This window comes from Takifugu rubripes, chromosome 17 (genome assembly GCF_901000725.2).
Source record: "Takifugu rubripes chromosome 17, fTakRub1.2, whole genome shotgun sequence".
Lineage (NCBI taxonomy): Eukaryota > Metazoa > Chordata > Actinopteri > Tetraodontiformes > Tetraodontidae > Takifugu > Takifugu rubripes.
This window is the reverse complement of record NC_042301.1, coordinates 9,535,928-9,550,559: the sequence shown is the minus strand read 5'-3', so window position 1 is coordinate 9,550,559 and position 14,632 is coordinate 9,535,928. Positions and strand designations below refer to the sequence as shown.

At 39.2% G+C, this 14,632-nt stretch overlaps 2 protein-coding genes and 1 long non-coding RNA gene across 14 annotated transcripts in view; all 3 read right to left on the bottom strand.

The window, feature by feature from the left end:
• Positions 1-3,634, bottom strand: part of LOC105419525 (B-cell receptor CD22-like) — a 33,762-nt gene extending 30,128 nt beyond the window's left edge. The window contains exon 1 of the mRNA XM_029850806.1: positions 3,098-3,634. Coding sequence (XP_029706666.1) covers positions 3,098-3,143 — 46 coding nt within the window. The 5' untranslated portion in view covers positions 3,144-3,634. The remainder of the gene's footprint in view (positions 1-3,097) is intronic.
• Positions 280-3,078, bottom strand: LOC115253282 (uncharacterized). Of its 2 annotated transcripts, none has more exons than XR_003891585.1 (3): positions 2,179-3,078; positions 1,820-2,032; positions 280-307 (listed from the first exon to the last, which is right to left on the bottom strand). It is a non-coding gene; the product is annotated as an uncharacterized lncRNA (long non-coding RNA). The 2 variants fall into 2 exon arrangements; XR_003891584.1 differs by lacking the exon at positions 280-307 and adding an exon at positions 649-704 and having other exon boundaries at positions 2,179-3,077.
• Positions 3,635-8,272: 4,638 nt separating the features above from the next.
• LOC115253275 (B-cell receptor CD22-like) overlaps positions 8,273-14,632 on the bottom strand; it is a 43,650-nt gene continuing 37,290 nt past the window's right edge. For 4 of the 11 annotated variants that reach the window (XM_029850789.1, XM_029850787.1, XM_029850788.1 and 1 more), the window contains 9 exons: positions 12,423-12,628; positions 11,539-11,892; positions 11,271-11,447; positions 10,383-11,036; positions 9,936-10,196; positions 9,464-9,545; positions 9,164-9,203; positions 8,791-8,960; positions 8,273-8,664 (listed from right to left, as the gene is read on the bottom strand). In XM_029850789.1, coding sequence (XP_029706649.1) covers positions 8,613-8,664; positions 8,791-8,960; positions 9,164-9,203; positions 9,464-9,545; positions 9,936-10,196; positions 10,383-11,036; positions 11,271-11,447; positions 11,539-11,892; positions 12,423-12,468 — 1,836 coding nt within the window. In that variant the 5' untranslated portion in view covers positions 12,469-12,628 and the 3' untranslated portion in view covers positions 8,273-8,612. Of the gene's footprint in view, positions 8,665-8,790; positions 9,076-9,163; positions 9,204-9,463; positions 9,546-9,935; positions 10,197-10,382; positions 11,037-11,270; positions 11,448-11,538; positions 11,893-12,422; positions 12,629-14,632 lie in introns of those variants that run through there. The other 7 variants (XM_029850792.1, XM_029850794.1, XM_029850796.1 and 4 more) reach the window with 7 other exon arrangements.

Sequence of the window (14,632 nt, the reverse complement as noted above, 5' to 3'; positions counted from 1 at the left end):
AATTGATTTAATGGCTACACAAAACACTTCCAATCTTCCTTAATTTTACTTTTCCAGTTAGAGGGGGCGACACAAATGGAAACAACTCTGAACCTACTGGAAATACGTATTTTATCATTATCACATTGAAAAACACCTCTACAGCACGACACAGCTCATCACACAACTCTCACACTTTGATGTTCCTTCTTCATTTTCTGAAAAGTGAATTAAATTCTGATTATGTAGACACTATTCCGTATCCCCAAGGCCGCACACACCCCAAAAGAGGAAGAAGGTCCGACTGTTTCTGTTAGGTTCAAACGACCTGAAACACGAGAAGAACAAATGAGGCAAAGACAACAGTTTTGAATTTTACTTGCAAGGAGAACAGAGAGATGTGCTCAGTTACAGATCTCCAACACGTTCTGACGCACACCTCCCGCCATCCTTCTTTTATTTGAAATTAGGAGGTCCCTAGTTACAGAAGTCAAATGTGTCTAAGGGAGGGGGAAAACACAAGATAGCAGGTCACAAACAAAGCAAAAGACTGTAAATCATAATGGTGAGATTATATGTAGGCCTTCACTGATTTGATTAGCTTAGCTCGCAAACAGCACATTCTTCTATATCAGACAGATTAAAAGAACAGCTCCTGGGTCAGGCCCTGCAGCTCTGTCTCCAGTCAATGCCACTTCTCCAACAGCCGCCGCATTTCTGTCGCCCTTGACCAGAGAAGTTCGAGTTGACATATCAAGCATCATGAACATTAAGCATTAGCAAATAATAGGAAACATTAAGTAATGAGAAACAATATAACGAGAATAATTAATATAACAAGGTAAAAGCAAATAAGAGATAACTTTAATATAATGGATCTAACAGTTTCCTGAGTGTTGTTAATTTCAGTTTTTCATAATAAAAAGTTAGCAAATTCCTTTCTTATTAGGTTTTTAAGATATCTATAGTCTGGGTTATATTTATCTAGATGCCAATATGCAGCGGAGCCTCGGTCCCTGCCAACATGCTGTGAACATACAGTAGCAACAACAGCAGCAGCAGCTACAGCAACCATGAGTTTAACAGCAACAACCTTCATCCTTCTCCTCATCATTCCAGGTAATGATTCAACTTCACTTTACCTTCAAGAGTTTTTGTGCCAAATCTACACATGCTCACTTAAAATGCTGATCCAATCATAGTGGACAAGAATCATTTTAGGTAAAAATAAATAAATAAAACACTGAAATAAAAATAATTTAAAAAATATGAATAAATAAATCCATAAAAAACTGCTCTAAATGGTAACTTCTAATGGGTTACAGATGGGTTCACTGAGACACTTGATCAGAAAGTAACAAGTATGGGTGAAGAGTTACAAACAAAACTGAACACTTTTAATGACATTAGTTTTGTGATTTCAATTTATTTAAATTGAGTTTTCAATACCAACTAAAATTGCTTCAACTTGATCAAAAGTTCTTGGTACCATTTGGATATTTTCTTTCTGAACACAGTAAAACACAGCAGACGCAGGATCACTTTTAAAGCAGTCATCTACTGAAAGTTTACTTCATATCCTCAAATCATTTAAAAATTAAATATTAATGCTTTATTTTCTGAAGCTGGTTATTTTATGAATGTCTGAATGTATCTGATTGTTGTTTCTGATATTTTCCAGTTCTACAGGCTCAGGATGTTTGGGGGGTGAAGTACACCAATGGTCACATCTTTGCTGTCAAAGGATCAACAGTCAACATCAGCTGCACCTATATTTACCCATGGTATGGTACAGTTATACATAAATTCTGGTTCATAAAAGAGAGGAGCCAAAACCAACCGTTTGGGGCATCTGAGGTGAGAAGGTAGTTTTTCTGGGGAGGACTCAGCATTGATGAGGGTGCGATCATTTGGATCAGGATTTGACTGATTCATCAGTTCCTGCTTTATCATTAAAGGTTTTCAACTTTCTTTTTCAGAACGGCCAGTGAAGGTGACCAGCATCATGCTGACTTTTATCGGCTTTGTTCCGGCTGCTTTTCTCCTTTGGTGTCTGTGGATGAGGTAAAGTGGTTAAAACCCATCACCCAACACCAACATCAGAGCAGCAGACACACAGTGAGTGAGTGAGTGAGCGAGTGAGCTAGCGAGCTAGCTAGCTAGCTGTTGGGGGGGGGGGGGGGGGGTCGGGTCTTTTACCTACACCAAGGAGGCTATTTGACAGTCGGCGGTTGTTTGTTAGCAACTCAAAAAGTTCTCAGCTGCCAAGAAAGAGCTGATTCATTTTTGGTGATGGTCTGGATTCTAGAGGGATTATAATCTTTGCTCTTCCAAAGATCAAAGCCAAAAGGTTTGGTCGTAAAGCAAACCATCCTAACATGTTATGTAGCCATGTATTCCTACTGTATCCCTATATACCTGTTTATACCCATATACTATATTACAGGTGTAACTCACAAAATGTGAGGAACTTGTGCTTGTTCTTTATTTTTAGTCTAAATAAACATATTACATTTTATGTAAAAGAAAAGGGTGCTACATAAAGTTTGACTCCACCTTTTTAAATAAATGATATATAAATGAGCACATCCTTCTCCTGTACGGTTGTATGTTCTTCTTTGTTGCAGCTATTCTAAACAACAATCAGATACATTCAGACATTCATAAAATAACCAGCTTCAGAAAATAAAGCATTAATATTTAAATCTTTAAATGATTTATTTGAGGATGTGAAGAAAGCTTTCAGTAGATGACTGCTATAAAGGTGATCCTGCATCTGCTGTGTTTTACTATGTTGGGTGGAGTTGCTGGAACTTGTCTGAGTCTCTGGTTCATTTGTTCAGAATCAGAAAATATTAACACACAGAATCTTTGGCACTTTAATAGATGTTTTTTTCCTCCCCCAAAAAATAATACAGAACTAATATGTGATGAGGGTTATTCAACTCGGCACCCAAGCTTGTTCCTTCCTTTTCAGATTATTTCAGATTATGGTTATATTTCAAAAAGTTTAGTGTCAATTCTGATCACAAAATCATCTCATCATCGTCCAAATCAGCAATCTGTTTTACTGTAAATGCTAAAGACAATTTAACTATTTCAATGTGAAGACATTTACCTGGAGCGATGAGGAGAAGGAGGAAGGCTGCTGCAGCCAACCCCATGGCTGCTGCTCTGCTGCTGCAGGTCCAGACGTGACCGTTCAGGTCAGATCAGGGCAGGCGGCTGGTCAGCTCTCTGAGCATGAGAAAATCAGCTCTTGGCAGCTGATCAGCTCTCTGAGCATGAGAAAATCAGCTCTTGGCAGCTGATCAGCTCTCTGAGCTTGAGAAAAGAGCAGCCAGACCGTCAAGACGTCTCGCTGAAGTGGAGTCGATTTTCTACGAACATTGAAGAAGTAAAACATGTTCTGTTTCCTTCCTCTTTCCATGAATTATATGCATGGCTGGTAGAAAATACAGAACCATTTAACAAAAGAAAAAAAAGATGTAATTTTGATGCTGTAAGTTTTCAGGATTTTCTTTTAAAGAGTGTAAAAACAGATCTGCTCTGTGAGTAAAACAGACAGTCAGTGACAGTGTTGGTGGTAAAGTGGTGCATGTGCAGCTGGTTCAGGCAGAAGCTACCACAGATACGAGGCAAATGAATGTTTAAAGCACAACAAACGTCAATTCGATAACCGTCAACTATATTAATTAAATTCAAAGCTGTTTTATTTTCTTTAGAGTTAGTTTAAAATGAGTCTCAATTAAGTGTAGGAATTAAATTTTTTTTAAAAAAGACAGTTGAAACCAGAAAATTTCAGAGGTTGTGTGCAGAAAAAGAACCCAAAAGTGTGAAGATTAGCGAGTATGAAGAAAAGATCAATAGTCAGCATCGACTTTTGGAAACATTGAGACCAGACACGACGATACTCCCTACCGGTGAAGTCTAAAGCTTTTTCAAACAATATCGAGTATAACTGCTGCATAAATACGTGTGTATTGTCTTTATGCATAATGCTTACAGAATATACACCTTTCGAATAATCTTTAGAACTCTTTTGGTTACCATATAAGACTCGGTCTTGGCCCGTGTGCCCTGTTCTCCGCGCGTTTTTAATGTTTTCAAAATAAGTGTAGTATCATCTAGTGGTGCTTTCTGTTATAATCTCAAGTGAGTTGGATTTGGCAATAGTCTACATACTCACAAAACATTCCGATTCAGAACGCTGGCAGGCTATTCATGCAATTTGACCTTTTCGAAAAAAAACTCTAAACCACAACAGGAGCACAGACCAGGGCCATATATGCTCCAAAAGAGGCAGGGTGTTACCGGCGCCAGAGCTAGGGGTCTCTGGTCCGGCAGCATGAGCCACTCAGGCGGCGGGCGCTGAGCGGCTGAGCTACGGTATAACTACCTGTGGATCCAAACACACGACACGAGAGTTGTCAGCTCACGCTACTGCTGCGCAGTGTATTTTATTCTTTGCACATGCGCAGAGCAAAAGCAGAGCATAGACTGTTTGCTTGGACCCACTGGTGTTAAAGCACCCTCTACTGGTGCAAAGTGGCAATGATTTCTGCAAACCGTATAAAGGTTCAAATATTAAAATGAAAAAGAGGGGGTGTCTGTTAACATAATAAACTATATGTGGCTATTTCAGACCCACTACAAAGACATATCAGTAGCATTTCAACAAAAGATTAGCGAGTATGAAGAAAAGATCGATAGTCAGCATCGACTTTTGGAAAAATTGAGACCAGACACGACGATACTCCCTACCGGTGAAGTCTAAAGCTTTTTCAAACAATATCCACTATAATTGCTGCATAAATACGTGTGTATTGTCTTTATGCATAATGCTTACAGAATATGCACCTTTCGAATAATCTTTAGAACTCTTTTGGTTACCATATAAGACTCGGTCTTGGCCCGTGTGCCCTGTTCTCCGCGCGTTTTTAATGTTTTCAAAATAAGTGTAGTATCATCTAGTGGTGCTTTCTGTTATAATCTCAAGTGAGTTGGATTTGGCAATAGTCTACATACTCACAAAACATTCTGATTCAGAACGCTGGCAGGCTGTAGTATCTGACCCGTTCTATGCAGGCTTTACGTTTGTAAGGCCGTAATGTGTTTAACTGCCAACCTAAGCACAATATCAGGACATCCTCCACATGTGTGTCCGGTGTCCTTCTTCCTTCTACAGGAACCTGTGGGCCCCTGGTACCTCTCACTAGGAGGATGTATATCATGAAGCATCTACACTATTCCCTTTTTTGGTCATAACTGAACAACACACCATTGAGTTGACCATACGGTATAGCGTGAGGTCATCAGAAAAGAATGTGTTTACTGGACTCTATAAGAAGGAGGTATCGAGGTAGACTCCCCGGAGTTCTTCACCATCGGGACCTCGAGACCTCCCTCGGGCATGCTGCAGCGTCCGATTGATGCCTGACTGTTCTCTCCAATAAACATCTTTGATAACCAAGTCGGTGTCTGCGAAGTTTCCTTCTTCATCAACACATCTCGGCAACCACCAGGAGAAGATTCACAACAAGGCTATTCATGCAATCTGACCTTTTAGAAAAAAAACACTAAACCACAACAGGAGCACAGACCAGGGCCATATATGCTCCAAAAGAGGCAGACTTGGAATGGGTCACACAGGGCAATTCACCAAGAAAGTGGAGCATATTTCACCACTTAATATTTTGTAGTCTATTTTTACTACTTTTAAATATATATATAAGCTTTATTTAAAAAGTGTCAATAACAATGAATTGTCTCTCCAGACTTTCCACAGCAACATGCCTATAAAGACAAGTGGGTTCTTACTGACCATCACTGGAACTACGATCTGGCCTCAGATCCTCCACAAATAAAAGAACATCTGTCCAGCACTTACAAGAAGGAGCAACCTGTGATTCAAAACAATGAAATGCTTCTTTCTATTGATCAGGATCATGACCCCAGTGAATATCCTACTTTGGACTTGAATCTTGATGATTCTCTACAAAAGACTTTAGCCATCATGTCGGTAATGAATTCTGAGGAATCAGACCCAAACCTGCAGCTGTTCCCTCACAGCACACATGAGGACAGTAATCATAAGGGAGATCAACAAAATGACTCTGGATCAACTCTTCGCAAACAAAACCATCCACAACACAAAGGTGAGCTGAATAGTCCCAGTATTCACAGCTCAGCCAAGCTTCAGCCTCATTCTAATTCAGTCTTTTTTATTCTGTGACACTCTAGATTTTCAAGGGCAACATTTTTTCATGTGCAAGGAGGAAGATGGGGAAGTTCTCATCAACCGGGGGCAGTGGAACACTGAGAGGAACTCTGGTCTGGACCCAGAGGACACAAAACCTCAACAATAATAAAAAAAATGAAGCTGACTACTTCACGGATTTCACTTTTCGCGTGTTATTTTTGGAACGCAACTCGAGGGATCACTGTATAACTTTTAAGCGGGCCAGTTAAAATATGGAATATATTTTGCAGTTTAGCAGGTATTCTTTACATATTGCCCAAAATATGGAAAGAAGAAAACCCCTGAGATGTTGTCCAGAGTGATCTGCAGTGTTGATCAGAGAACCTTCATCCACATGTTTCCTCACATGGCATCTGGCAAACTGCAAAAGGACTTCTTATGGTTTTCTTTTTACAATGGCTTTCTTCTGGCACCTCTTAAAGGCCAGATCTGTGCAATGCACAACCAGTAGTTGTCCTGTGGACAGATTCTTGAGCTGTGGATCTCAGCTAACCCTAACCTGTGAGATTCAAAGCTTTTTATTTCCCAACCTTGCTTGTTGCACAGAACAGCTGTATTTGTGCTGAAATTAGATTACACACATCATTCAACAATCATCAGGTCAACTTCTGAAGGCAATTGGTTGCATTCAGAGAAAAAGGGAGTGAATAATTCTTTGTATGGTTTTTCACATTAAATTTCAGTGTTTGTGGTTGTGACCAAAGGTGGAAACGTTCAAGGAGTGTGAATACATTTGCAAGCTACTATAGATAGTCGACACAGTTGAGAAGCCATGTTTGAATTTGTACAGGTTTTGTTCAAAGAGGTTGTTGACTCGCGCACAAAAACATCCACATACACAAGAAGCTGTATGTTTTTAAAATGTGGAACGCTTTCATAGAATTAGCCTGTCTACCCCCATGAGTGGTAAAGTGTCCTGTCAGTGCTTATTAACTGAAACCTCAATTGTATAATCACATGAATTTGATTACATATGTTTTCAAAATGCCCATTGGCATTTTTGGGATCAATTTCTCATTGAAGAGAGGTAGCAAGTGGTACTGCAAAAAAAGTGGACATCAGACTAATAGTGTTCTCATCCCGTGAATTTTCATATTGTAAAAGAAATAAATGGGTTGTATTCTCTGTTGTATTGATTATCAGAAATTTATTCTCATGGCCATGAAAACTTGGTGTGGCTTGGAAAATGTATTTCTCTATGAAGAAATGTTGCCTTTTTTTTAGAAACTGGTGTCTTTTCCAGATATGGATATTTGTGAAAAAAAATTCTGTGAGCCTCTATGACAGACTGTTGAAACACTTGTTGGAATTGTTATGTGCTGCTGTGCAGAGAAAATTCAATTTCTTTTCCTTATAAGGTTCTTTGCTTAAATTCCATCCTTGTTTTTCCCACAAGACACATCTTATATATATTTCAGATGTAACATAAATGTATTGGCATCTGTTCTTTGATTAAACTGCTTTTAAAGTAAATTTTCCTTTGATTCATCACATGAGCATGAAGGTTTTTTCCCTACACTACAAAGGAATAGGCAGCACTCAAAAAAGCTCCAGTCTGGGCCAAAAGAACTCAGAACCTCTTTGGGTCTAAAGGGGAAATACTGTGGAGCAGTCAACGAGGGAGGAGACTGATATTCTAATATTATGACAGGTCAGATGTCATGTTTTTAGCTGTGCTTTAACACTTGACAGGGTAAAAGGTGACACATGTGTTCTCTAAACACTAGAGTCCACCATGAAAAACTTGTAGTTTGTGTATACAGTATTGCTGACTTGGTCGTGTATTCCACCCGGCTAAGGCTTCATCTTTGCTGCAGGAACGTATTTTTCATCTGAACATTAACTTCAGGAGCATTTGTTTGGCATTATAAAAGCCAAAATGTAGACAATAAGGAAAAGTTCCATCTGAAGGTTGGGATCCATTTTTCGGGTATTGGGAGTATCGTGAGTGCGTTACTGACTGTGAATGGTAGGAGGCACTGTGACACCCCTATTGTGTTCGAATGCGACTGCAGAATAGGAAGTGGTAGCCATGGTTGCTTCCCCTGCATTTATTACTTTCAATTGAACAAAAATAAAACCTAAATTCATGAACTGATTGCAAAAAATCAAGAGGGTAATAAATACTGATACAGAAAGGTAAAAAATATATCAAGCTGTTGCAGTCGTGTGACGCGAAAAACCAAGTATTAAGTAAAGAAGTAAAGCAAAAAGAAGTAAAATATGTTCATGTCATGCACACAAAAAAAATCAAATTTTTGCTGACAGGAAGTGGGTTTTCTAGTTGGGAAATTTGGTTCTAAAAATGCTTCTGATGACTCATTTCACCAACAGAACAACATCGGAAGATAAAAACACAAATGAAAGGTTTCTACTTGACTGTGCTGTAGATTGCATCAGTACTGTCCACGGCACCAGTTGTCCTAAATAAGGGGGGGAAATACAAAGTCAAAAGTGCAGCTTTGGCAAAAATGTCCACAAAACACAGAAACAGTGAAAATCGTAATGATAACAGTTTAAGGATAAATGGCAGGAGGGCAGTGGCTGACCTCGGGGCAGAGCTGGGTCTGTGAAAACTGATTTCAGAGTACTGCACATCTTCTTCCTCCACATGTTTTGGCTCGAGGTGTCCAGATGTTTTGACGTTGGAGCACAGATCTGTCTGGGCTTTGGGGAAGTGGATGCTGGTATATTCCTCCTCCAGCTTACTGGATATATCCTGCAAATGTAAAATTCCATTCATGACTGTGCTTCTTTCAGTCAGCTTGATGTTTGAACTGATTTGAAAATTGCTTATTTGCTGAGCTCCTTAATGGAGGCCTGGAATCCAAAAACTGAAATGGAAGATCAACTAAATGTCTCCTCTCTTTATTAAACTGCATTTAGAGATTGACAGGATGCTTTTCAGACTAATGAGTTTACCACTTTTGTCTCTACTGACTTCTTATGTGTGTTCTTCTTCCTGGTGATTTAATAAAAAAAAAAAATTAATAAAAGAGTAGCAGCAAATCTAAATAATAACAATTGGAAATATGTAGAATAATTCTGCATGTATTTAATTGCATCTGAGTGTGGTTTGGTTGCCTCGTACTGATGTCACCGCTGAATCAACACTCAGTTTAAATATTGCATGTTTGCCACATTTTAATTCCTTCTGCAAATCATCACGTTGCCTGTAAAAAGCCTCTCCATATGAAACAGGGTCTGAAATCATCAACTTACCCAAACAAAACAAAGACTCCTGTAAGTCCAATAAGGAAAATCCCAACACCTGATCTGATGGCTGCCAGTTTCCATGGCCAAACTGCTCAACGGAAAATTTAATAAATGAACAAAGTTTGAGATTCTTAACCCTCTTTCTGCAGAACAGACACAATCCCATCCCTGGTTATAATGCTGGTTATTAGTAGCTGTTGCTGACAGTGAACTGAACAAGTTCAAACAGATCTGGAAACTGGAAAATTCAATTAAATATTTAAAAATTAAACTTTTTTTATACTACTTAAAATTCAACGGTCAAGTATGTAAGATGTGTCTGAATGAAGCAGTGATGACACAAATATTAAGAACTAAATACATACAGAGTAAAACACAGTAATACGTTTAAAATTATTATACAATGACACATGTCTACAGTTGTTAGATTCAATTCTGATTTACACATTTTACCTGTAATGAAGAAAGAAAAACCCACCTGGGACAACAGTCACATTCACTGTAGACTCACTGTGTCCTAACAGGTTCCAGACTCGACAGGAATAACGTCCACTGTCTTTGGCTGTGACCTGAGTGATGACGAAGTTCTGCTCTGATGATTTTGATGAGTTTTCACCCTCCTTGTACCAGCTGTAATTAGCTGCCGGGTTAGCATCAGCGCTACAGTTCAGGGTGATTGTAGTGTCCTCCTCAACCTCACCAGAGGGACTCACTGACACTAATGGACCTTCAGGAGCATCTGCAGGACATCAAAACAATAAGAATGTTACTACAGAACAAGAAGGTGGTTGGTGCACATATATGTATTTATACATACATCAATATAGCGATTGAACAGTAGTGAACATTCTAAACTGGAGACTCATCATCCTGGATAAACACCCCATAATCAGTGACTGAATCCAAATCAGTCTTATTTACTTACACACTGCAGGAGAGCGGAAGGATTCGTATCCTATAACAGTGCAGGAATATCTGGCTGGAGAATTTATACTCAGGGAAACATGTTGAATTCTTGTGGCACCGTTAACTTTCTCATCATTCTTGTACCATATGTAAGAATTAAGAGACGCTCCACACTGACTCTGACACGTCAGCTCACTCCTGTTGCTGCTCTCTTGTCTACTCACACGTACCTGCAGCACTGGGTCTGTCATCAACAAGCACACCGTTACTATAGAAACAACTGCTGACGTCAACACACTGACATGCTGAGAGTTACCTGGTACAGTCAGTCTGACTCCAGGTTCACCAGTTAATCTCCAACCACCTGTGTTTGTTCTGATCATGAACTTGTAGACAGCTGAGTCGTTCTTATGCACATTTGTGATCCTCACAGTATATCTGTAGTAGTAGTAGTACTTTGACTGATATAACTGATAATATAAATCCTCTTTAAAGCACGTATATGAATGATGTGAGTTGGAGCTGAGTTCCACATCAGAAGCTTTTATAACCCAGAAAGTATCATCGTATGGTACCCAGCTTGAATATCTGCAATTGCAGCTGATGTTGACTGTTGATCCTTTGACAACACAGATTTCAGTAGAAGTGGAAGTCGCTGCCTCTACACTCACACCTGTAACACACAATGCACAAAACTGCTCTTACTGTCAAACAATGATTCAAATCACAATATGACACAGGCACAGAAAAGAACTGTGGCCAGTTGATGTCCAAATTCTGACTTTTACTGTGACTGAAAGGATCATATGATTGACGTTGGAGTTGTTGCTGGTTTCTACTTTAACACAATGAAAGTATTTCTGCATCAGTGTAGAGATGATATTATGTTACAGTTTGGTGAACTCACCAGAATGTCCTATTTCTTTTATCCTACAGGTGCAGTCGTCTGTAAGAATATCGTCTTCTGGAGCTGCATAATAAATGTTTCCAAGGATCTTTTGTTCAGTCTTGAACAAGTTACAGTTTTGTTGACGTGTCAGAGAACAGCTGTCACAGCTCAGAGTTGATCTGATCACCTGAAGACCTGAGGAAGAAAAACAACTCATGGTAGACTGACACACAGGCACGCCACCCATCAGATACTGATGTCATAAAGATGCAGAACAAAACATTACCTGAGACCCTCAGAGTGACTCCAGGTTTACCAAAATACTTCCCATAATGTCGATCAGTTATTAATCTGAACATGTAAACAGTTGAGTCGCTCTCTGTCAAGTTTCTGATGATCAGAGTACATCTGTTGATCTTGTCATCACAGATATTCTCAACACGACCTGAATACTCTAGGACTGACGTCAAATTCTCAAAATTAGGAATCTGCTTTTTTAGGAACCAGGATTTATCTGTAACTTTATGATACCATGGGTAAATATAGGTGCAGCTGATGTTGACTGTTGATCCTTTGACAGCAAAGATGTGACCATTGGTGTACTTCACCCCCCAACTATTGGTATACTGAGCCTGTAGAACTGGAAAATATCAGAAACAACAATCAGATACATTCAGGCATTCATATAATATAATTATAATTCATATAATTTTACAATAACCAGCTTCAGAAATAAAGCATTAATATTTAAATCTTTAAATTATTTATTTGAGGATGTGAAGAAAGCTTTCAGTAGATGACTGCTATAAAGGTGATCCTGCGTCTGCTGTGTTTTACTGTGTTGGGTAGAGTTACTGGAACTTGTCTGAGTCTCTGGTTCATTTGTTCAGAATCAGAAAATATTAACACACAGAATCTTTGGCACTTTCATGTATGTTTTTTTCCTCCCCCAAAAAATAATACAAAACTAATATGTGATGAGGGTTATTCAATTTAGCACCCAAGCTTGTTCCTTCCTTTTCAGATTATTTCAGATTATGGTTACCGTATATTTCAAAAAGTTTAGTGTCAATTCTGATCACAAAATCATCTCATCATCGTCCAAATCAGCCATCTGTTTTACTGTAACTGCTGAAGACAATTTAACTATTTCAATGCGAAGACATTTACCTGGTGCGATGAGGAGAAGGAGGAAGGCTGCTGCAGCCAACCCCATGGCTGCTGCTCTGCTGCTGCAGGTCCAGACGTGACCTTTCAGGTCAGCTCAGGGCAGGCGGCTGGTCAGCTCTCTGAGCATGAGAAAATCAGCTCTTGGCAGCTGGTCAGCTCTCTGAGCATGAGAAAATCAGCTCTTGGCAGCTGATCAGCTCTCTGAGCTTGAGAAAAGAGCAGCCAGACCATCAAGACGTCTCGCTGAAGTGGAGTCGATTTTCTACGAACTTTGAAGAAGTAGAACATGTTCTGTTTCCTTCCTCTTTCCATGATTTATATGCATGGCTGGTAGAAAATACAGAACCATTTAACAAGAGAAAAAAAGATGTAATTTTGATGCTGTAAGTTTTCAGGATTTTCTTTTAAATAGTGTAAAAACAGATCTGCTCTGTGAGTAAAACAGACAGTCAGTGACAGTGTTGGTGGTAAAGTGATGCATGTGCAGCTGGTTCAGGCGGAAGCTACCACAGATACGAGGCAAATTAATGTTTAAAGCACAACAAACGTCAAATCAATTCGATAACCGTCAACTATATTAATTAAATTCAAAGCTGTTTTATTTTCTTTAGAGTGAGTTTAAAATGAGTCTCAATTAAGTGTAGGAATTAAATTGAAAACAAAAAGACAGTTGAAACCAGAAAATTTCAGAGGTTGTGTGCAGAAAAAAAAAAAAAGTGTGAAGTTGTTTGCACTAATTTTAGACACTGAGGTGTCAATGTTTCTGTAGTAACCTTAGAGGGCAGATCAAGTGTGAATTTATTAGATTCTTTCTTTTTTAAATTGATTTAATGGCTACACAAAACACTTCCAATCATCCTTAATTTTACTTTTCCAGTTAGAGGGGGCGACACAAATGGAAACAACTTTGAACCTACTGGAAAAACGTATTTTATCATTATCACATTGAAAAACACCTCTACAGCACGACACAGCCCATCACACAATTCTCACACTTTGATGTTTCTTCTTCATTTTCTGAAAAATGAATAAAATTCTGATTATGTAGACACTATTCCGTATCCCCCAGGCCGCACACGCCCCAAAAGAGGAAGAAGGTCCGACTGTTTCTGTTAGGTTCAAACGACCTGAAACACGAGAAGAACAAATGAGGCAAAGACAACAGTTTTGAATTTTACTTGCAAGGAGAACGGAGAGATGTGCTCAGTTACAGATCTCCAACACGTTCGGATGCACACCTCCCGCCATCCTTCTTTTATTGAAATTAGGAGGTCCCTAGTTACAGAAGTCAAATGTGTCTAAGGGAGGGGGAAAACACAAGATAGCAGGTCACAAACAAAGCAAAAGACTGTAAATCATAATGGTGAGATTATATGTAGGCCTTCACTGATTTGATTAGCTTAGCTCGCAAACAGCACATTCTTCTATATCAGACAGATTAAAAGAACAGCTCCTGGGTCAGGCCCTGCAGCTCTGTCTCCAGTCAACGCCACTTCTCCAACAGCCACCGCATTTCTGTCGCCCTTGACCAGAGAAGTTCGAGTTGACATATCAAGCATCATGAACATTAAGCATTAGCAAATAATAGGAAACATTAAGTAATGAGAAACAATATAACGAGAATAAAGAATATAACAAGGTAAAAGCAAATAAGAGATAACTTTAATATAATGGATCTAACATTTCCCTCCTGTTTATCACATATTTGCTTCAAATTCTCATAGTCATTTAACAATCTCTTCCAGTAGATTTTCAAAGTCATGTTTATGAACACAAATACATTTACACTCAGGGGAAAATTAGCTCAATTCACTCGTAGTCTTCAGAGTCTGTAGTCAAATCCAGCTCGTCTGTAAATTAAGGGATTCAGCCATACGGTTTTTCCATGGGAGCAATAGCTGTGGTGATAAGGCGGTTAATAAGAGAACGCAGGCAGGGAATACAACAGCATCCACACAAGGTAAGTATTGCAGCTACAGAAATCAGGATAGATGTAACCAATGTCTTATACTTCCCAAACACATTCATCCATTCATCCCACATCGCGGTCTTTGCTTCTGAGTGCTCTTTCATCTTGTTGTTCAGGGTGCGAAGGCCTTCTATGGCCAGTGTGAGACTCCCATCTGACGCAGTGTTGTTAGGAATGAAGGTGCAACATTGATCTCCGAACACAGCACACACCACCTTTCTCAGCTAACAACATATCCACT